The sequence below is a fragment of the Castor canadensis genome, chromosome 5 (assembly GCF_047511655.1).
Source record: "Castor canadensis chromosome 5, mCasCan1.hap1v2, whole genome shotgun sequence".
Classification (NCBI taxonomy): domain Eukaryota; kingdom Metazoa; phylum Chordata; class Mammalia; order Rodentia; family Castoridae; genus Castor; species Castor canadensis.
The window spans coordinates 99,052,259-99,073,935 of NC_133390.1; the positions used below are offsets into that span (position 1 = coordinate 99,052,259).

Genomic DNA, 21,677 nt, shown 5'->3' on the forward strand with positions numbered 1-21,677 from the left:
TTCTTTAACACATGACATGGGGGAGGTACAATTAGAACAAGTCAGAATTTCTTGAATCAGTACAACAGGAGACAACTGTTGATGTTGTTGCAGAACTGCACTGATGAAGGGGAGTGGGAAGCTATCCAGAAGTCTGTCACAAGAAGCTGCTTCCTAGAGGAAGAGTTGAGCGAGGAGTTTTCAGATGGTGGTGAGGAGGGTGCTGAAGCACTGGAGTGAACTACTTCTGGTCACATAGCAGCCTATATGCTGCCCAAGTCTTGTGGGAACAGGACATGCTAGGAGTTAGTGACAGCAGCATCTAGAAGTTAGAAGTTCTCCAAACTGGATGACAGCCAACCAGAGGCCACTTGATCAGCTTGAAATGGAGGACCCCATGGTTAAATGGTTCTGCAGGCTGTGAATGCTTTGTACAGATATTTTTGTAACTAACTGCTTGGCTGAATAAATGGATTTGGCTTCAAAAAAACAAAAACAAACAAATAAACAAAAAGCCCAGCTCCTACAAGTATAGACTCATGACCAAATTTGTTTCACCCATACTTCTAAGGACCTACCTACAGTCTCCATTCTTGATGGAATTTTGGAAGCAAATTGGTTATGATTGGGAAAGACACTCTTCCTAGGGTCTTTTTTTGTTCCCACACCCTTGCTGGGTGGACCAAGACTGGAAGGTCCTGGCTGTTCTTCTACCAGGGACATTTCTCAGAGTTGGTTATACAGTTAGTAATCATAAGAGAGGAGGTAAAATATTTTCCCTTCTCTTCCACCCCTACCTGCACCCCAAGACAAAGAGCAGGCTTGCTTATTGCTTGCTGTAAAAATGGTGGGTTCCTAAAGTTCAGTGTTCTTCACCTGTGAAGCAAACTCCCTCTATGTGTAGGCATCCTCTGTGCCCATCTGGGTTGTCCCTGTAGCATCTGAGGGTAAGAAGGACCAACACACATATAGTGATGTCCGTGTTACTTACTGTGTCATGAGTGATAACGTTAATTGTCTCTAATCTGAGTCTCATGCATTCTGCACATCTCCATAAAGTAATAACAGGCTAAGTTCTTAGATTGTAGGCAGGATCAAATCAAATCCCAGACCCAATATATAATATAGTATCAGTACATATTTCGGCATATAATTCTAAAAAATTAGAATTAAAAAATCTATAATACTATTATCATCTCTTTAAAAATAACAATAAATTTTAACTATCCTTGAATATCCAAGGCTGTGTTCAAGATTTCCCAATTGTTTCATTTTTTTTACATTACATTTTAGTAAGGATCCAAATAAGTTCTATAATTGCATTGGGTGATTTGAATTAAAACTTTTTAAAATTTTTTTTCTATTATAAATACTTTATTTCGACTAGAAGGTACAATCTCTCAGGGGTTTCATAACTTAAAAAGCTACAATCACATCATGTTTAAACTACATTAAAAAAAACCAGTGCTGTAAATGGAACTGCTTGGCTTTGACCATATACATTTCTGCACAAGTCCTTATGGAATCTGCACAAAGAATATCTTCTCCCTTTGCTTCCTCTTAATTGTTCTTGTATGTAAGTTGCTTTCTATTCCAGTATATCCAGAGTGGTGAAATAACAAGTCCAGCAACGTAGCCAAAGGTCGCTCTGAGTGTACAGGAGATGGGCCATACCTGCCATGGTCTTTCCCAATCCAGTGGAATAGGAAATGCTCCAAGCCATGCTCCTACAAAACTAGAAATGGTTGTGATCTAGAGACTGTTCTCCCAAATCGATGTAACTCCATTCTACTGCAAACTCTTAGTCATGCTTTGAGGTTTGGTCCTAACAAACATAAACAAGGTACAGTAGTGAAAGTACACAAAATAACTGCAAATAAAAAGGTTTCCAATGCCAACTCTATTAGTGGTGCTCCATATAGAACAAAAATCACATGAAGGGAGACACAAGACATAAAAAAGTAGATATAGCATTTCAAAAATCTGGTTACCTTATATGATAATGAACTTCTTCTAGAGGATACATTTGGTTTCACTACTAAACACAACAGGAGATTGACAGTGGTTACAAAAACAGAGCAGATGCACAACCACACCAAATGTGTTTCCAATATTGAGAAGTTCTCCAAGAAGAATGACGGAATGAAGATGCTTAGGATAACTGAAAATAAGCATAAAAGATGAGTGCACAGAAGCCTCTTGTTATCTGCATCTTTCATGGTGTTTTCAATGGCTATCTAACTTTCCCACTCACGGAAGGGAAGGGCGTGGCTACTGCCTCTCACCATCAGGCGCTCCCGGCTGCCATGGTCCTCGCGCAGGCGCATGCCCAGTCTAAAACTTTTTTTAAAGAGAGGGTCTTTAAAAAAAGACCAGTCCAGGCTGGCTGGCTTCGTGTTAGTTACCTTTCTGTAGCTGTGACCAAAAAGCCTGTGAGAACAACTTGAAGGTATCATTCATTTTGGCTCATGGTTTCAGAGGTTTCATTCCATAGTCTTTGGCACGCTGTTGATTCTGGGTCCATGGTGAAACAGAATATTATAGAGGCAGGAACATTGGCAGAGGGTACTCTCCTCATGGTAGATAGGAAATAGAGAGAGAAGAAAGGACCAGAGACTAGGTATAGCCCAGGCTGTCCTCGAACTCCTGCTTCTCCTGCCTTAGCATCTTGATTGCTGGGATTGCAGATATGTAGTACTATGCTCAGCAAACCTTTTTGATAGTAATAAAATACATAACACAAAATTCGTAATTTCAACCAATTCCAAATATACAATTCAGTAGTATCAATCATATTCACAGTGTTCTGTGACTGATACCACTTTTTCCAAAACATTTACATCTGTATGATTTGAATCTTAAGAATTTTTTAATCTATACGTTTTTCTTTCCCTTCTCTGCTTTTACTTGCAGTTTATTCATTGAAGGAAATTGGATCATTTCTACTCTGTGTTTTTCCACAATCTTGATTTTGCTATTTTCACAAACTTGGTAATGCTTAACATGTTCCTCTGTTCCCTGTATTTTCTCTAAATCGTTTTTTGGGTCTAGAGGTTTAATTAAATTTAGGTTAAAATATTGGAAGAGTGGAGTAAGACAATTCACATGGGTTTTCATGGACTTCCATCAGGAGGCACATGGTGTCTGGTTGTTTCTCTTTTTATGATGTTAGCAGCCATTTATGATCATTGCCTAAGTCCTTTATGTTTTAGGGGGACCAGAGAAAGATATTCAAATTCTATTTTTTCTTTTCAGTAGCTGTAATCCTTCCACAGAGGAAACAGCTGCACAGTGTTCCATCATGTGAATGTTACTCAATCGGTGAAAACAGAATATTTCGTAAGTCACAATACCCTATTTGTCAAGCAGTTGTACTGTGATTGGTTTTTCAAACAAAAGAGAGGTTTTCTGAAATTGTTACAATTTTCTTTTATTCTTTTTTTCTTTTTATGTTGTGCTAGGGATTGAACCCAGAGCCTTGTGGATGCTAGGCAAGCCCTGTATCACTGAACCATATTCTCAGCCTCTTGTACTCTTACAGAGCATATTCGAGAGTAAAGTAGTCTCGAATGTGAGAAAGAGTTAAAACCTTTTTCTATATGAAGATGTAAGTAAAAATTTCACCCTACAAAATCATCCTTTTTACTGAATTGCCTCTTTTGTTCAAAAAAGTTTTTAACCTGGAAGGTAAGTGATGTTGGTATGAACAAGAAATTTCAGTCTCCTCTTGTTTCTGGGAGGAGTTCTGAGAGCTGTGGAGAGCCTCCGTTACTGTCTTCTGATTCCTTTTTTAAATGCAGGAACTAAAATTAAGCATAGTGCTTTTTATGGTGGTAATAACATGTTAGGATGACATATCAGAACGGTTTCCTCAAAGCAACATTGAGATACGTCTGTTCAAATGATTTACTTACCAGCTCTATTGATTTATTTAGCAGAAATAAGGAATTGAAAAGTCATCATATGGGTTGAACCATATGATCCCTTTCCCACTAAAAATATTAATTAGGCTTTACTCTTTTTTCCTCACCATAGCATCTGCTAACTTGCAGTGGACATTTTATGAAACTTCTGAAAGCTAAGAATTATAGCAGGTAAAATTTCATGTGGCAGAATAGTTCTTCTGTACACTGAGGATTGGAGGAATAAAAAGAGGAAAAGAGACAGTGAGGTATATTTCACATTATTCTTATTAAAATCCTGACACATGTTATTCATTATTTTATTATCATCTTAAACAAAAGTAATACAATTTGAAGTCTAGGAGGATTATTTTTCTCCTGTCTCTCAGCAAAGGTACCAAGAGAGTGAAGTACCAATTTACAAGCACAGTTGATGTACAGTATAGTTGTATGTTAGAAAAAAAAAAACAAAAAACCTGTTGTCTTCATCATAGAAGACAGGAAAGGAAAGCTCCACTAAGCAAGCATGGCTTGTGGGGAAATGACTTCAAAAGCCCACCTTCCAGATCAAACAGTGAACGTAGCGTGCTATTTGTGTTCAGTAAGTGCAATTTATTTGTTTGTGTTAGTCCTTCATTGCTGTGAACCAGATTACTCCAAATCTTCATGACTGAAAGCACCACACATTTCTGGCCTTTTATTGCCTCGGTTTCTGTGGGTCGGATCTAGGAGTAATGCCTCAGCAGGGAGCCCTAGGCTCAGGGTCTTTCATGAGCTGCTGCCATGCTGTGAGCTGGAGCTATAGCTCCTTCATGTACCTGAACAGTTTGTGACTGTTGACAGGTTTCCAAAGAGCCACTGCCAAGTTTAATTATGTGGGCTTTCTACAGGATTGCCTGGAGACACAGAAGTTGGTTTCTCCAAGATGGAGCAATCCAAAGAGAGTACCAGAGAACATCAAACAGGGGCCACAGAAGTGACCCCCTACACACCATGTCTTCTGTACTCCACTCGGAAAAGGTTCAGTAAGTCCATGGTGGGGGTAGGGACTACACAGGATAAGAATAACAGGAAGAGGGATTGTTGTGGCTACCTGAGAGACTGCTTGCTACAGTTTGTTCACTTTAAATGTAAATTTAAAAAACTGAAACACGTTCTCATAGTTAAAATTTCAAAACGTTCAAGAAGGTATGTAGCAAGAAGTCTTCCTCATACCCATGTCAGCCTGTCCCCATCTTGAGCAAATTGGTATCATTTTCTTTTATGTTGTTTCAGAGACATTCTGTCAAACATTAATTTGGAAGAGTGGGGCTCCATAGAGTGCATGCAAAAGCCATTTTAATCTTCCCCTCCCTTCTGCCAGTTCAAACCTGTTATGCAGAGAAAACGTGCTTCCCAACCCCCTGGGTAAAATCTGAGGTTTTTCATCTCCGTGTCAAATAAAGAGCCCTCCAGTCATCTTCAGTCATAGCATAGTTTCATTTTAGAAACAAAATACCTAGTCCTGGGTAACACAGAATCTCACTTGGAACTTACTTCTCTTCTTTCCTAGTCTACTTCAGGCTAGAGGTTGCCTGTCATAAAAGAAGGAGGAGACCTTGTGGTCAGCCTGTCCCTTCTGCACTGTGTGCTTCTCCACCTTTTTCTTCAGCTTCTCAGATGTCAGCCTTTGTCTCCAGCAGGGTTGGGGCATGGGAAATGAGTGAAGAGAAGTAAGAAGCTATTTTTTCATTGTAAGCTCTGGCTTCTTCAGAAAATTCCTTACAAAAACATTCTTCTGTAGCTTTCTTACTGTTTGCAAATTTTCTCCTTTGTTTTCTTCCAAGTACAATCCTCCAGCCCCTCAGTGCTAGGTCACTTCAGCCCTGATAGGGGTGAGGCCTACTCCTTCTGGTTCTGGGAAGCTCTCACAAGCCCTTGGTAATATAGTAGACTCTTTGGAAAACTGATGATGACTGTTCTTGCTCCTTGAGGGTTTAAAATTTTTCATGCCCTCTCAATTAATTATTTTAGGAATTATTATATCCTGGGAGCAAGAAGTGCTCAATGTATCATTCCAGGAATCAAAATCCAAAAGTGGGGATGTGTCTTCTGGTTGATCACATGCTTGTCTTGTGTGGGTAGGAAGTGAAGGAATTTTCTTGTGGAACGTATTTCCCACATGCTGAGATACCTTTGAAGACAAAATAATCGCTGTAACTAATTTGTGAATTCTTCAATAACCCAGTGTTAACCACAGAAGGTGAGGAGGCTGAGGTGATTTCAGATATAAAGCATCTATATACCTGTGGGGGGGGGTCACAACTCTAGCATGTGGTGGGCTTTTTCTTTCTCTCACTGTCAGGTGGTGCTTAGAGCTGTGAACCTGGTTGTTAGTGTGGCTCTGACTTTCCGGTTGCCTTTCCTGGGTCTGCTGTTGTTCATCTGCCTTTGCTGTGTAAACTCCAGGTTCACCTCACCTTGCCCTTCTCCAGTGGTCTCACGAGAGGTTCCACAGACACCCCACCACACCTCCACCAACAGCTAACCAGTCCTTCTCCTGGCTGAGGCCAGAATTCACCAAGTAACTTCAGCATATAGATAATCACCAGTAAGACATAAGTAAGGCTGATCTAGAACTTGGTGTCCTGACTCTAACCACTTGGGCTTCAGTTGCCCTTGCTACAAACTTGACCCTGCATGGAATCTAGGCCGTATTTTTTATAGCTCAAATCCAAAGCTGCCTCCATTCTAATAATATATATGAGTCCCCAACTCCCAGGAATGTTCATTCTTCTCCCCTTTCCTTACACGCCCCCAGTTCAGATCCATTTTCTGAGTCTCGGTCCTGGAGCATGGGTTTCCTTCTTCTTGACCATGCCCAAAATCATGTGGTTTTGTCCTCAGTCTCCATTTTGGAGGTTGAGACCTTATTATCTTATCCAGTGATGAACTCTTACCTATTCACCTTCTGGAACTTTCAGACATTACTCAGAGCCTTCCAAAACTGTTGCTTCCATTTCCAATCCCAAAGACTCTAACTGTCCTGTTTGATGACTGTCATCAACTGGGCCTTCCCCCACCCTCTGTGAGCCTTGTCCTTTTATGCTGGAGATGGTGCCTGCTGTGTAATAGTTCAGTTGGGCTTTGTGAAGGAGCCCAAAACGAGCGACAAACTGAAGCCAAAGAAAACTCGATTTGAAAACAAAAAATCCACAAACTGTCCTTGTAAGTCTGACAAGAGATATAGTATCCTCACTAAAGAAAAAGAAATCATTTAAAAATGAATTCATTAATATTAATTTCTTAGTTTTAACAAATGTACCATGTTAAGTAAAATCTTAACATGGGAAAAGCTGGATAAACTCTTTGTACCATTTTTGCAACTTTACTGTCTGTAAAATTATTCCAAAATGAAAAGGTGAAAAAAAAAAAAGACCAATGGAAACAGTATTTACATTAGAGAGAATCTTTTTAACCTTAAAATTCTCAGACAAATAAGATGGTTTTTGAAGGATGTTCTGAAATCTTAGTTTCTGGCAAATAGGTACAGTTCTGTATAAATTCTGGGACAAATTAGTTGTGGCTTTTTGGTTTCACTTTTAGGAAACTCATTCTTTAAAAAAAATAATTATTGACCTATTATGGGTCTTGCATGTTTAAGGATGCATCAGACCACAGAACAGATAAAAGTCCCTTCTGTCATGGAGTTTGCTTTCTAGTGGGGATAGAGGGAAATCAGCAATAAATGTGGGTCCCTTCCTAATTCTGTATTCAGTGACATTAGAAGTTTGTCAGTCATGGTGGGAATAATTGACATCATAGAAATTAGCAAATACTACTAATTGGGGTGCATTTTGTTGTTATGAACAGAGATCTAATTTCTGAACATTTGCCAGCACACCACACCTTTCCTGCTACACCTAGTATGTGTACCACTTCCCTTCCAACATCTGATCCAATGTTTTCACCTTTTTTTTTTTCCTGTACTAGAGTTTGAACTCAGGGCCTTGCACTTGGAAGGAAGTTCCCTTACTTCTATCATGCTCCCAGTTACAGCGGGGAAAAGTTCAACAAAGAGGCTAAGAATTATTTACATTTATGCAGCTACAAGTAACATAATTCTCTTAAGCTTCATACCACTAATGTGTACTCACCATACCTGTGACTGAATTTTTAGTGCTGGCCCTAGCTTCAGTCCCATGGTGCCTCGAAGATGCTCCTCTGTGAGTAATGGCAAAGTTTCTCCATCAATTGCATGATCTTTAAACACCTTATGAAACATGAAAGGTGTTAGTTACCTTTCTCCAAATGTCCTTTTCTTTTTTTTTTTAAAGTTCTTGTTCTATAATAGTTTAGTTTTGGAGGAAGCATTAAGACTGCTTGAGGATGACATAGGAATTTACAAAACTTCAAAACTTTAGTTTCCCACTTTTCTGTGCTCCAGTGGCGCATTGTGCCTTTTTTTTTTCTTTTTGGCAGTACTGAAGTTTGAACTCAGGACCTTACAATTGCTAAGCAGGCAATCTACCATTTGAGCCAGCCTCCCAGCCCTTTTTGCTGTAGTTTGTTTTTCAGATATGGTCTCCAGATTTGGCTCATTTTCACAAAGCAACCTGAGTGACGTTGTTTCTGAATATAAGACATTTAAATCATGCCTTGCCTGCATATTATCCTCCACCGCCTCCAGGATAAACACACAATCCACAGTCGGTCCCTGGGTCTCCAAGGCTCCCTGGGACCTGGCCCCTTCTATCACTGCAGGAACCTGTCTCCTGTCCTCATTCCTCCCACCTTGGCCCTGGCCCTCTGCGTCACTGGGAACTACCCTCAAAATCCAGCTGGGCTGAGTTCTGTCTGACTTCTGCCCTCACCTAGAAGTTCCTCCTTTACCTCCCTCCTGCCCCCCTCTCTCCTCACTGTCAGGTCTCACTTCAGAGACCTCTTCCTCAGGGGCCGTGATTTTCACCGAAGTGTTCCTACTGTGCCTTCTATCCCTTTCTTATGGCATGCTCAAAACAATCATATGAAAATATATCATTTCTATTATTTTCATTTTTCAGGTAAAAAAAATGAGGCATAAAGATAAGAGGAGCAAATTGTCCAATTAGCACATGCAGAAAATGAAAATGCCAGGATTTGAATTTGTACTTTCTGGCATCAGAAGCCAGTCTCTTAGTACTCTGTACAGTTTTTCCCTGGTTCTCATAAACAGACCGAAAAAAAAAGGAAAAAAATTAACAGCATTAAAGTATAGAGAAACATCTCACAAAACTAGAACCTGAAAAAAACCAATTATGATATATTTTACCCATGATGCTCTTTGCTTGGTTTCTTTTCCTTTATGAAGTAAATCAAAGATGATACCAGATTTAGTAAGCATTTTGTTGATTAGAATTGTTATGCAATCACTCAACAAATGACCTATGTATGTGAAAATGTGTCATTGACATAAACTTCAAAAACTTACAACCTATGATTTTTGTCACCAATTTTAATATGAGTGAGGATAATTTTCTTTCCAACAGTCTTAACAGTTCATCCTAATTTTTAAAAGTAGTGTGCATTTACCAGATTGAATTATGTGTATGTGCACACACATTTTTATATACATTGTTACAGCATAAAAGTAGAATTTGAAAATAATTAAGGGCTGGGGATGTGGTTCAGTGGGAGAGCACTTGCCTAGCACACATAACCCCCAGTACCACAAGGTAGATAAATAAGTAAATAAATTAATAAACAAGTTCTTATTGTCAGATCTAGTGACTCTGTGTTCTTTTTAGAATGAAGTATACATTTCCATTATTTAGGATGAATAGCCTCAAACTTTTGATACAGAGTATGTGCTCCAAAAAAGTTTACTAAGTTCAAACCCAGTCCAACCAAAAAAAAAGAAGAATCTTACAAAAAAGTTTGCTACACACATGAAAGGGAACAGAGTAGACTTTTCTCATTCTTTGTGGATATTTAGCCCCAGATCCTCCTTGCAACTTGAAAGAACTTCCACTTTTCAAGGGTCTTGATGGGACAGAAACTAAAGCCAGACACTGGCTTTCCCTGCCTCCCCTGACACTGAGGTGTGGGTACATGACCCACGCTCACCAGAGGCACCTGTCTCAGGGGAGACAATGACATAAAAAGGAGAAATTAGTAGGAATTCTCTCTGGGGTCAAAATGAAATTTTCACAAAATTCATTATGCAATTAATTTCAATATGCAATGTTTCAAGCTGTTTTAATTTTATGAAATTCTTAAGTCACCTGGGCATAGTCTGAACAACCTGGAAGGCTTCTAATGAAGGTGTGCACATCGTCCACGCTCCATTTCTGAATATCTTCATCCAAAGAAAGATTTTCCCTTCTTGCAACCAGTGCATGTGTTCCTTTAAGATGGAAAGGCAATTATTTTGTTGTACAAAATTTCCAGGAAAATGGGGGAACTAAGAGCATAGATTTATGTTCGGTTATGTGAATGTTCAGAGTGGTCCTTTTCTAAAGCCAATTTGTAAGACATTCAGAGTCACAGGGAGGTATTTTCTAAAAGTTTATCCACCATCTTTCTTTTCTTCCTCTGACAGGATCCTTGGCATTATTAGTAGTGAACAAAGAAGTTCCAGATTCACTCCATCTCCCAGATTCCAACAGCCCTGTGGATTTCACTCTGCTCATTAATGCTTACATGGTCTGTGATATTCTGTGATGGTCATGCTCTCTAGGTGAGGTAAGAATATAGCTACATCTTTTGTGTGTGTGTGTGTGGGACTGGGGTTTGCATTCAGGGCTTCATGCTTGCAAAGCAGGCACTCTGCCACTTGAGCCACACCTCCAGTCCATTTTGCTCTGCTTATTTTGGAAATGGGGTCTCACAAACCATTTGCCCCCACTGACCTAGAACTTCAATCCTCCTGATCTCAGTCTCCCAAGTAGCAAGGATTATGGGTGTGAACCACTGGCACCTGGCTTATAGGTACTTCATCAAAATGGCCAACACTTTGTAGGGAAGCAGTTGATAAAGTGACTAGATTAGGTGTACCCTAATCTCTGTGTTTTAAAATAGTTTTTTCTAAGGAAGTTCTAGGACATTATTCAGAGGGTGGGTTTTGTTAATAGTTTTAGATTAGACAATAACACAACAGTAATGGACCCTGAAAGGTAATGCTTTTGTTTAATTGCTTATTTTTCTGCACTTAAATATAAAGGACATGTAATTCATATTTTTAAGGAGAAAAATCCCCTTGGTTTTGTGTTAAATTAACAGTAAATAAAATTAAAATTTTAGTTAAAAAATCTGGCAGTTTCCTTATACTTCCTCATATCTGCTCAGCCTTTGTTGAAAGGTCTCTAAATAGTGACTAGTATCACTGATAAGGCTTATTAGAACTGGAATAATAAAGTGACTTCAAGAACAGGTCATTTTAAACAAGATTAAGAAAAAGAAGGATAAAAAGCAGGAAGGTGGTTATAGTTCCCTACATAATAAGGTAAGAATTTGGCAATCTGCCATCAGTGAAGTTGGCCCTTGGCCTCTGGACACCCACCTGACAGAGGTGGGTGGGAAACTGGAGGGCAAACCCCATTCTTTTCACCATAGTCTTCAAAACCTTGCTCTGAAGGCTTCTCCTTCCCATCATCCCAGGCCTTTGCCTCCAGAGGAATGGCTGGGACTCCCCAGGGTTTTCTATGGAGGGGCTGGAGCTCTCCACAGGGATCGTCCAGTGCTGTGGCTGACTTTCCATTGGTTTCACCTGACTTCTGATTGCTGCATATTTCAATTTCTGGTTCTTTTGCATACTCCTCCTCTTCATAGGGAATTGCATGCATCTGGCCTAAGACTTCTTCTTCTGCTTGACTTTTGGAGCTCTCTGTATCACTTTCGAGAGGTTTCTGATTCCCTGTGCCTCTTCTGAGATGGTGATACTTCTGCCCCCAGCTCTCTATAAAGGGTGGTCTGGTTGCCACCAGCATGGGGTTTCCCTGAAGGTTTCTCATGGTGCTTCTGTGCAAATGCAGGTCACGGGCTGGGAGCAGGGTCCTGCCATGGTAGGCTGCTGGGCCAGCTGGGCCACTGAAACCATGGAGGAATGGTCCCCTTAGGCTGGCTATTCCCTCGGGATTAACTTTTTCCATTCTCCTCTGATGGTAAACAGCATACAGCTCCATTTCTGCCCTAAAGCCAAAACAATCTGCTTAATGAACACAAGAAAACCACTCAAAACATAATTTTAATGCTTTCCTTAAGAGAGCACCTCTGCTTTTCCTGTGTCCTCACACTGATAATCTCAAGTTTGTTTGGTGGAAATAGGAAATCCCAGAAAGCCAGAGGGAAGGAGACTGGAGGAAGATCTGTAGGTGAAGGGTTTGGCTACAATTCATAATGGAAGTCCAAGGATAGTCACTAAGGCAAATATGGGAGGAATGGGAGTAATGAGGCACAGCGTAGTTTCTTGCCAGAGATTAATTCTCAAAGAAATTCAATCACTAGGAGGAGGTTTTTAATCCCATCATCCTGATTTTAGTGAGACTCAAGTAGTCAATGACAGTAGTCAGTGACAGTCTAAATGGTTATAAATCAATCCAAGTGGCTGAAGGGGAAGATTTGCTAGAGTTTCTCTCACCTTTCTTGCTTATTGGTCACCACATGAACTCCATTAGGATTCAGGGATAGGACAAGTGACTGTGTCCTCTCTCTCCCTGGAGCCATACCCCCGTCATTATTGTTATCCATTTCTTTCTGTTGGTTGTTTGCTATAGCTGAAGGCTACTGTTGAGCTGATGTGGGGTTGTCTGGGCTCTGACGATGTAGTCTAAACTGGGGTTGGCAAACTTGGGTCCTATTCATTGGGCAGAACTGAAGTCATTTAAGACAGATATGACAATATGAATTTCAGAGGAATCACAGCTAGGTATTACAATTATGGGACCTTGAAAAACTATTACAGTGTAGACTAATACCATTGTTAGTTTCACTATGTGGTTTTCAATCTTGCTTTTATCATTAACTAACCTGTATACATATTTGTATATTTTCTTTTTGTTATCTACCTGAAATGCATTCTGTAAATAATCAGGTATGTGTGTGTGTGTGTGTGTGTGCATCCATTTGTCACATATGTTCTTTTATTAATTTGTTATATATATTCATATTATTTATATGTTTATATAATCTATTCATTTATATTTAGATAAAAACAAATATATTTATATAATAAATACATACAAATATAAATATATTTATAGAATAAATATATATTCATATATATGTACATATAGTTATACATAATTTATAAATATATAATATAAACATATATAAGTAGAATATTAATGTAATTATATGATATATAATTATAAATATATGCTATATTTCCATTTATATATAAAACAAATTAATAACTGGACAAGTGAATGAATAGAAAATAAATACAACAGCATTGCTAAGTTACCTGGCAGTATGATGCCTCTGAATCATTTCATTTCTTCTGGTCACTGCCTTTATGGACTCAGGTGGTAAAATGCCCCAACCTTAAAAAACAAAACCACCATTCCAGCCCACAAACAAATTAAAAGCATGCATTTGAACATTGTAAAAGTATTTTTTAAAGTATCTGCGAAAAATAAGAAGAGCACAGTGTCTTAGACTGAATTTGTTATTGTTTATTTTGGTGGGACTGGGGTTTGAACTCAGAGTTTCACATTTGCAAAGCTGGCGCTCTACTACTTAAGACACACCTCCAGTCCTGGTTCTTTTCTTTAATTGTGGGTATCATGATTGGTGACATTTTCCTACCATAATTCAAAAGGATAAAGATGACCTGTGTGAATCTTTGGTCTGTCTTTTTTCTGTCTTACATAATTATTCATATTTGTGGGGTACAATGTAGTATATTGATATATGTATACATTGTGCAATGATTGAATCAAGCTAATTAACATATCTGACACTTCACATATTATCTTTTTTTGTGGCTAAGCCATTTGAAATCTACTCCTTAGCAATTTTCAAGTATACTGTACATTGTTACAAACTGCAGTTATATTATATAATAGATTTCCAGAACTTGCTTCTCCTAACTTAAAACCTTCTACTCTTTAACCAGCATCTACCCCATTTTGACTTTTTGATTTTGAGGATAAAAATTGATAGGTTTTTTTTGTACAAAAATTAATTGACTCTCTTAAAACAGAATACTTCCTTGGGAGGCTGAGATTGGGAAGATCAAGGTTCCCTGCCAACCCAGGCAAAAAAGCCTGTGAAGCTGGGTGCTGGTGGCCCATGCCTATAATCCTAGCTACTCAGGAGGCAGAGATCAGGAGGATCACGGTTCGAAGTCAGCCTGGGAAAATAGTTCACAAGCCCCCATCTCGAAAATACCTAACCAAAAAGGGCTGGTGGAGTGGCTCAAGGTGAAGGCCCTGAGTTCAAGCCCCAGTACCACAAAAAAAAAAAAAAAAAAAGCTTGTGAGACCTCATCTTAATGGAAAAAAGCTGTGGTGGCTTGCACATATTATCCCAGCTATAGTGGGAAGTGTAAAATAGGATTGTGGTCCATGTTGGCTTGGGTAAAAAATGAGAAACTATTTCAAAATAACCAGAACAAAAAGGGCTGGAGGTGTAGCTTGAGTGGTAGTGCCTGCCTAGCAAGTGCAAAGGCCTGAGTTCAAACCCCAGTACTGCCAGAAAAAAAAAAAAAAGAATGGTTCTTTATTTACTGAATTCCCAGGAAATTAATGCAATGAGGATTTAAGTGAACAAAGTAGAGTTCTATAAAGTTCTCTATGTAAACTATACAGTAATGTCTGTGGTAAAACACATTTTCCAGAGTGATGGAATTGGGCAGCAAGTACATCCTTGCTCATGTTGATAGTCCAGGATGTCTTGAAATAACAGCAGCAGCATCACCAGATTTCAAGGCTCTATTCTTTATTTTCTTTTTTTGAGACAGGGTCTTGCTATGTAGTCCAGGCCAGCCTCGAATTCACTATTAGTCCAAGTGGCTCAAACTTAGATCCTCTTGCCTCCAATGGGCCACCACACCTGACTTCAAGACACTTTCTTACCTGGTAACTTCATGCTATATTGATTTACTCATTCTCTGACCCCAAATGTGCTTACAGTCTATCCTGGTGTTTTTAAAACCATCATGGTGAAGGACTAGTTTTAAATTCTTTTTCTTTTTATATTGCCAATTCAACATGAGCCAATACTTTATAAAAATGTAAAAAATAAGTTTGTATGAAATTGAAATGAAAACAGGGACAAATACAAGCACAATTTAAAAATTATTAGATTAGCAGGTATAAAATTACCCCATCAAATTACTGTAAAAATTTCTAAGCCCTTACCTTCTCTTATTTGCACAAATGCCTCACAGACTATCCTAGGTTTACAGGCTATAACGGGGATAAACACACACATTGTACTTATCGAGCATAGTTTTGTTCAAGGACAGTTTTGTTTGTGTAAATTGTTCTTCCTGATAAGAGAGTAAGCATCATGTGAGTAACACCTGTTTCTTACACTCACTTTGTACCTTCCTATTAGTAACCTAGCTTGAAATAAACCATACAATATTGTTTTTAAATGAGGCTTGTTGTTGCTTATAAAATTCAAGAGGTTAGATGAGATGACCTCTAGAAATCCTCTAACGCTAAAGGTCTTGTTTTTATAGTTCAGTGACTTCAAGACATTCCCTTTTAGATGTGCATGAAATCCCAACCCACGGCATGCTGCCCATGGATACAGAAAAAGTCCAAGTGGGAAATCCCAGGGAGAGGGCACAATACTAATTGCCTGGATTTTAGGGCCCGCTGCAATATGGACTCACCAAACATGTTCCGGGTTCTTTCTATTTCCCAAATACGCAAACATCAACTTAAATGCTGGTTCAACTACTAATCCACTCGCTACCAATTTTTAAATAGATCTCTGTATTAATTTCTACTTTGCTAACTTAGTAGCTGTTTCTGTAGGTCTGAGATCTTATCCTGCCTTTGCTATTGCTTGCATTTCAGCCATGAGAAGGGACACCAGAACAATGCCTCCAGGACAGGTAGGCAGCCTGCCTATTTATATATCCAAATATTGTCAATTTCTGGGTTCCCAGTCACCACAAGTGATACTCTGAGTCAGTAATGGAGCTGTTTCATTAGTCTGAGAACCTGTTATCTAAAATCCTGGGTCACAGATTACTGGGGTCTGCCTGCCAGATCGGGCTTCCATCCAGAATCTGTTGTAGGCACAGTTTCCTTCAGTCCTCACTCCTTTGGGTGAGTCTAATTTTGGATCTGACCCTTGCATGGATTCCACCCCCAGTGTGGTTAAATGGATCCATGTCCTGTGGGAGGGAACATGCTCAAATCCAGGCTGGCCAGTCATTTCGCTGGTCCAAACACAAATCATGTTTCTTTTTGTGTTGGGTTTTTCCACTCACATTGTTTCTCTCTATTAGAAGTTGATGGAACTGTGAAGTGGTTTTGGGGAGATCAGATGCACCAGCTTGATCTTTAATGTAGTGAGGAAATTCTCACCTCCTAGTCACTCCAGCAGTCATTTCCACTGACATGACTCCACTGAAACTGCTCTTTTCAAGATTCACTGATAAAGCTGGGGATGTGGCTCAGTGGTAGAGCACTGCTAGCACATGTGAGGTTCGATCCCCAGAACACGCACAAATCATGGATGCCCTTTGCATACTGCTAAACCTAACAATGTTCTAACCCTCATCTCAGTTGCTCTCTGAGTGGTATTTTTGACATAGCTGCTCACTCTCTCCTTAGAACACTTCTTTCCCTTGGCTTCCAGGCCAGTTTACTTCCTAGGTTTCCTCCTACCTTGCTGGGTTTGCCATCTATTTCTCCTTTATTCCTTCTTCCTTATCTTCTGGACTTTGTTGGTGTGTCCCAGTTATCCTCCTTTGAATACTAAGCTCTGGGTTGTCTTACCCAATCTCATTTATGCTGAAGACTTCCTAGAGTATATCTTTAAATTTTCTCAGAAGTCCTCCCTGATCTTCAGGTTCTTCTTGACATCTCTACTTGGTTGTCCATTAGTCATCTCGAATATAATGTGAGCACACTGAGCTCTGGTAGTTCTCCCTCCTTAAGAACTCTGCCCCTCTCACAATCTTCCTCAAAAAAAGAATACTAACTCCACCTCTGATTACTCAGATCAAAACTTCTGGTGTCCTTCTCGAAGGTTCTTTTTCTTTTACTTTCTACATCCAAACAATGGGAAAATCCTGTTGTTTCTATTATCAAGGCAATTTCAGAATCCAAACACTTGGTATTCCTACTGCCACCCAAGGCTTTGCCATCATAATTTTTTAGTTATCCTAATATCCCATCAATTCCCATCGTTTTATCCTTAGAATTTTGATCTTATCAAGTTTGATCCCATCTCAGAAGCCAGAATGATCCTAATAAACTTTAAATCAGACCATGACACTCTTTTGTTTAAATTCCTAGAAATCTTCCCCTTTTAGTCAGTATAAAAGCCACGTTTCCTATTAGGCCATATTTTTAAAATCTTGTTTGTTTTGTTCTTGCAGTGCTGAGGATGGAACCCAGGGCCTCACACATGATAGGCAATGTCCTACCACTGAGCTATATCCCCAATCCAGACCAAATGGTAACTGTTCCAAACCCTGTAACTCTCAGATCTCCTGTCCTCATAACCTCATCAACTCCTTATGAATAAGATAAGACAGATGCTAATATTGCAATTCTTCATTTATTCATGAATAATTGATATTTAAAGGAGTTAAGCAATTAACACATGGCTACACATTGGTAGCACCATGATTTGAACCAAGGTTGCAACTTGAAATTACAAGCATAACCACCACACCGTTCTGCTGCATTTAGCAGTAGAACCATGGGAAGCCTAACACAGTCATCCTAATCTCATGGCTGCATAGATGAAAGCCAAACATCTATTACTCATACCTGAGTAGATGTGACCGGATAACAGATGTGACATATTTGCATTTGGTAGAACTGAGGATCCAAACTGGGAAGAAGCACAAAACTGCCTTGGGTCAGTTGAAGCTATCGTGGAAGACAAGGCATCTCTAGAAGAAAAAAAGATACAAAATAAAGTAAAATGAGGATGGAGATTATACAAGTTCCATTGCTCAGGCAGTAAGATTTTTTAAAATTGCCATATGGAATTCAATTATCTCTTTCCAAACTGAAGTACAAATGTCTTGCAGTCTTCATTGGTTTGGGTAGAAATATGGTGAGAAAGATTAGGAGGAAGGATTGGGCCAGTTAGTAACAAAATAAAGAAAGCAGAAAAGGAAAGTTTTAGGGATATCTGGGGGAAAAAAAAGATCTAATCAAATCAAAACCATTTTCTGATTTTTCAAACCAGCGTTCCTTCTGACCACAAACTCTGTTCTTATTTAATGAACGTAATGATGAATAATTTTATTTATTTGGCATAATTTCCATGTTCTCACAGAGTTCAACTTTATGGTTCACCCTCCATGAACAGGAATAAATAGTGGATCTCATTTTGTCCTCAGAATGCTAAAATATTTGGGGGCTGGAGGTGTGGCTCAAGTGGAAGAGCTCCTGCCTAGCAAGTACAAGGCTCTGAGTTCAAACCCCAGTATCTCAAAAAAAAAAAAAAAAGAAGAAGAAAAATGTTCCGAAGGAGAGAAGATAAAATACTGCCAGAGTATGCAATCAAAATACTTATAATTTCACTGTCAGTGAAAGGAGAGAAGTGTTTGATCATAGGAATTCCAGGGCACTCAAATGTTATAGACTTAATTATTTCTCCCTAAGTTCATATGCTTAATCTTTAACTTCCATTATGACTGTATTTAGAGGTAAGCCCTTCTGAAGTCTAAGGTTAAATGAGATCAGAAGAGTGGGGCTCTAATCTGGTGTCCTTTTAAAAAGAGGAAGAAACTCCAGAGATCTTGCTGCATATGCACAAAGAGGAAAGGCCATAAGAAGGTGCGTGTCTTTAAGAAAGAAAGCGAGACCCCATTAGAAACCAGCTGGGCAGCACCTTGATCTTGGATTTCCTCCCTATAGAACTAGAAAAATAAATATCTGTTATTTAAGTCATCCAGTCTGTGCTGTTTTATTATTAGTTTTATTATTAGTCTCCCAGGAGACTAATACACAAGTGTTTGCACCTGACAGTGTTTGTCACATCAGAAATGCTCTCTGGTTATTTTCTGAGTGAGCAAGTCAAGCAGGCCTCAAAGGGAAAGTGGTAACAGAAGTCCTGAAGGTGAGGCCAGCAGTGTCTTGAATTACTGCGTCATAGTTCACTGAGATAACTTTAGACAATAGAACAACACTGGGGTTAACAGCATTCCAAAGTTTAATGATTATCCATTATCTGTACCCTCGGTGGACTCTGAGTGCGCTATTGTATTGAGAGAAATACCTGTCCACAACTGGAAGTCCAAATGACGAGGGTACCAGAGGGATCCTCTGCTGCCCTGATGCTGTCAATAAAGGGTTCATAGACATCATCGGATTTGCCATCGATATTGCTTGCCTCTGATGAAGTTCTAAAAAGAACCAGATAGGTACATTAACAAGTAACTCTACTTTTTGTACGTTATTTAAATTCTTCTTGAACACAGTGAAAACTTCTTGTATTTTCACAACACTTGGAAGTCTAGCTACACCAAGTTTTCAATTATAGAAAGAGCTCCTCCATAGAAAGTGCTCACGTACAGCTGTAGAACTCAGAGTTTTATAATATGCCCTTGGAATTTGTTGCAGTCCACTGGCAGTCCCAGGCCACAGTTAAACCAGCCTCCAAGATTCCAGGAACAGAACACCAGTTTCCTTTCTTATAACTCACTTTGACTCTTATATTTCCAGAGTTACAAATGAGTAAATTCTCCCATATGTTCATCTTTGGGAAACTATTCCTATATAGTTGATAAGATTAGAAAAAATGGGGAGGAAGAATCTTCTTAATGGCTTAAAACATATCTAATTAGGGCAGATTCAGGCTGACTGCAGGAGACTACTTAATCAGAACAAGTGGCCAAATTATATACAAGCTTTTGTAAATGCAGTATTCATACACTGTATCTTCTTAACCTAGTGATCGGAAAAAAGGGAGTATTGTTAAAGGGGTAATGTTTGCCTTATATTTTCTTGTTAATTATTAATATTCTTTGAACAACTTTAAATATTGAACAAGTACTAGTCAAACAGGTCATTTTAGCTTTTCCTTTTTCTACAATTGTCACTTAAAAAATCTGTGAAGCGAGGAAACTGGAAGGAAATGTTCTACTTTACATTGTAGTGATCTTTCCTTTCTTGTGTCATTCGATTTAATTTTTAAAATATTTAATTCATTCATACGGTTCAAAAAACTAAAAATATAACAGTATTTACTTCTTTAACTTCTGCTTCAGGTCATTTAAACCTACTGACCAAATGGGAAGTTTAAGTCCGTGGGCTGCATTGGCAAACACTGGCTTCAGCCATTCACTTATTTTTGTAAAGGTTTTTTTTGTCATTTATTGTTACTGTATTTCTGTGAGACCTGGCCTCTCTGATAGTGGCCTCAGAGTGTTTAGGGATAGCACAGCCATGATTAGAATAAAAACATCTGCCAGGTGCCTGCAAATTGTTGTGAGAATGCCACTGGAGAAGGCAGGCTGGGTTGGTTGTGGGGTTGGACTCTGGTGAGGACACTGCCCTGCAACTGGAAATCTCTTGAGTTCAGAGGAGCTTTGGTGCCCTTCAACCCTCCTCCTGACAGAAAAATGTGGCACACAAATGGTGTTTCACTTTGAAACATTATTTGTTCATTTGTTGATCTCTGCTTTGTGTCATGAATTAATGGTCTCTAGAGGATGTATGAACTCATCCATGAGTGAGATAGAATTTGTAACGTTGTTATAATGTAATCCTATAAGAACTGTGTTGTGTAGCAAAAAACAGAATCTATGCATGTAGCACAAATGAACTTTATACCAGTGGCTAGCAACTTTCCATTTCCCCATCCTTTAGCCTCTGGTGACCACTGTTACAGTCTCTGCTTCTGTAAGTTGGGCTGTCTGGGAACGTTTCACAAGTGCTGTGTTTGTCCTGTGGTGACTGGCTTGTATCACTTAGCATAAGGTCTCAAGGTTCAAGCACTAGCCCTGAGTACCACAAAAAAAAAAAAAAAAAAAAAAAGGAAGGAAGGCCAGCCCAGGCAAATAGTTTATGGACCTGATCTCCATAATAGCTAGAGCAAAAGTGGACTGGAGGAGTGGCTCAAGCAGAGGAGTTCCTGCTTTGCAAACATGAAACCATGACTCCAAGCCCCAGTCCCACCAAAATAAAAATTAAAAAAGTAATAAAAGAAATTGAAAGAGCAGTTTTCATGTTAAGGTTCTTACAAGAAAAATAAAGAAACAAAAGCAAAGGGACACAAAGAAACTTTGAGAGGTGTTGGATGTGTCTCAATATCATCACAATTATGATGATGGTTTCACAGGTGCACATATACATCTAAATGCCCCAAATTGTACACTTGAAATATGTCTAGTCTTTTTGTATCAATTATTCCTAATAAAGCTGTTTTAAAAATATAGTGCTCCGCTTATATTATAGGGAAGACAAATTATAGGGAAGAGGGAAGAAAATGGAGAAGGAAGAAAGGGAGAGGAGCAAGAGTTTCTTGGAAGCTGACCACCCCATCTCAGCTTGTCACCTTTGTGGAATTCCACGGAGAGGAGTCACTACAAGCAAAGGAGGCAGTCTTTCTTTGGGACTCCCCCGAAAGCAGGTTTTGAGCCCAAGTCTGAGGAAGCTGATGAGAGTGAGTTAGGGATCTGAGGCAGGA

At 39.1% G+C, this 21,677-nt stretch overlaps 1 protein-coding gene and 1 pseudogene across 1 annotated transcript; both read right to left on the reverse strand.

Annotated features, from left to right (window-relative positions):
* Nucleotides 1-1,496: 1,496 nt before the first annotated feature.
* On the reverse strand, nucleotides 1,497-2,198 carry LOC109689034 (phosphatidylinositol-glycan biosynthesis class F protein pseudogene; annotated as a pseudogene).
* A 3,679-nt stretch (nucleotides 2,199-5,877) lies between these two features.
* Samd7 (sterile alpha motif domain containing 7) lies at nucleotides 5,878-19,366 on the reverse strand. The gene is made up of 7 exons (XM_020167690.1): nucleotides 19,266-19,366; nucleotides 17,804-17,928; nucleotides 13,303-13,381; nucleotides 11,401-12,029; nucleotides 10,124-10,245; nucleotides 8,023-8,133; nucleotides 5,878-6,054 (listed from the first exon to the last, which is right to left on the reverse strand). The coding sequence occupies exons 1-7, from the start codon at nucleotides 19,364-19,366 to the stop codon at nucleotides 5,878-5,880; spliced, it is 1,344 nt and encodes a 447-aa protein (XP_020023279.1).
* Between the last annotated feature and the right edge of the window lie 2,311 nt (nucleotides 19,367-21,677).

What these genes read in the sequence shown, in the direction of transcription:
- Samd7 (XM_020167690.1), bottom strand. Translation starts at nt 19,366, where the DNA reads ATGGCAAATCCGATGATGTCTATGAACCCTTTATTGACAGCATCAGGG. An exon ending in GGACTTCCAGTTGTGGACAG is followed by an intron (nt 17,929 to 19,265) that starts GTATTTCTCTCA and finishes TTTTTCTTCTAG; the next exon opens with AGATGCCTTGTCTTCCACGA. An exon ending in CAGAGGCATCATACTGCCAG is followed by an intron (nt 12,030 to 13,302) that starts GTAACTTAGCAA and finishes TTTTGGCTTTAG; the next exon opens with GGCAGAAATGGAGCTGTATG.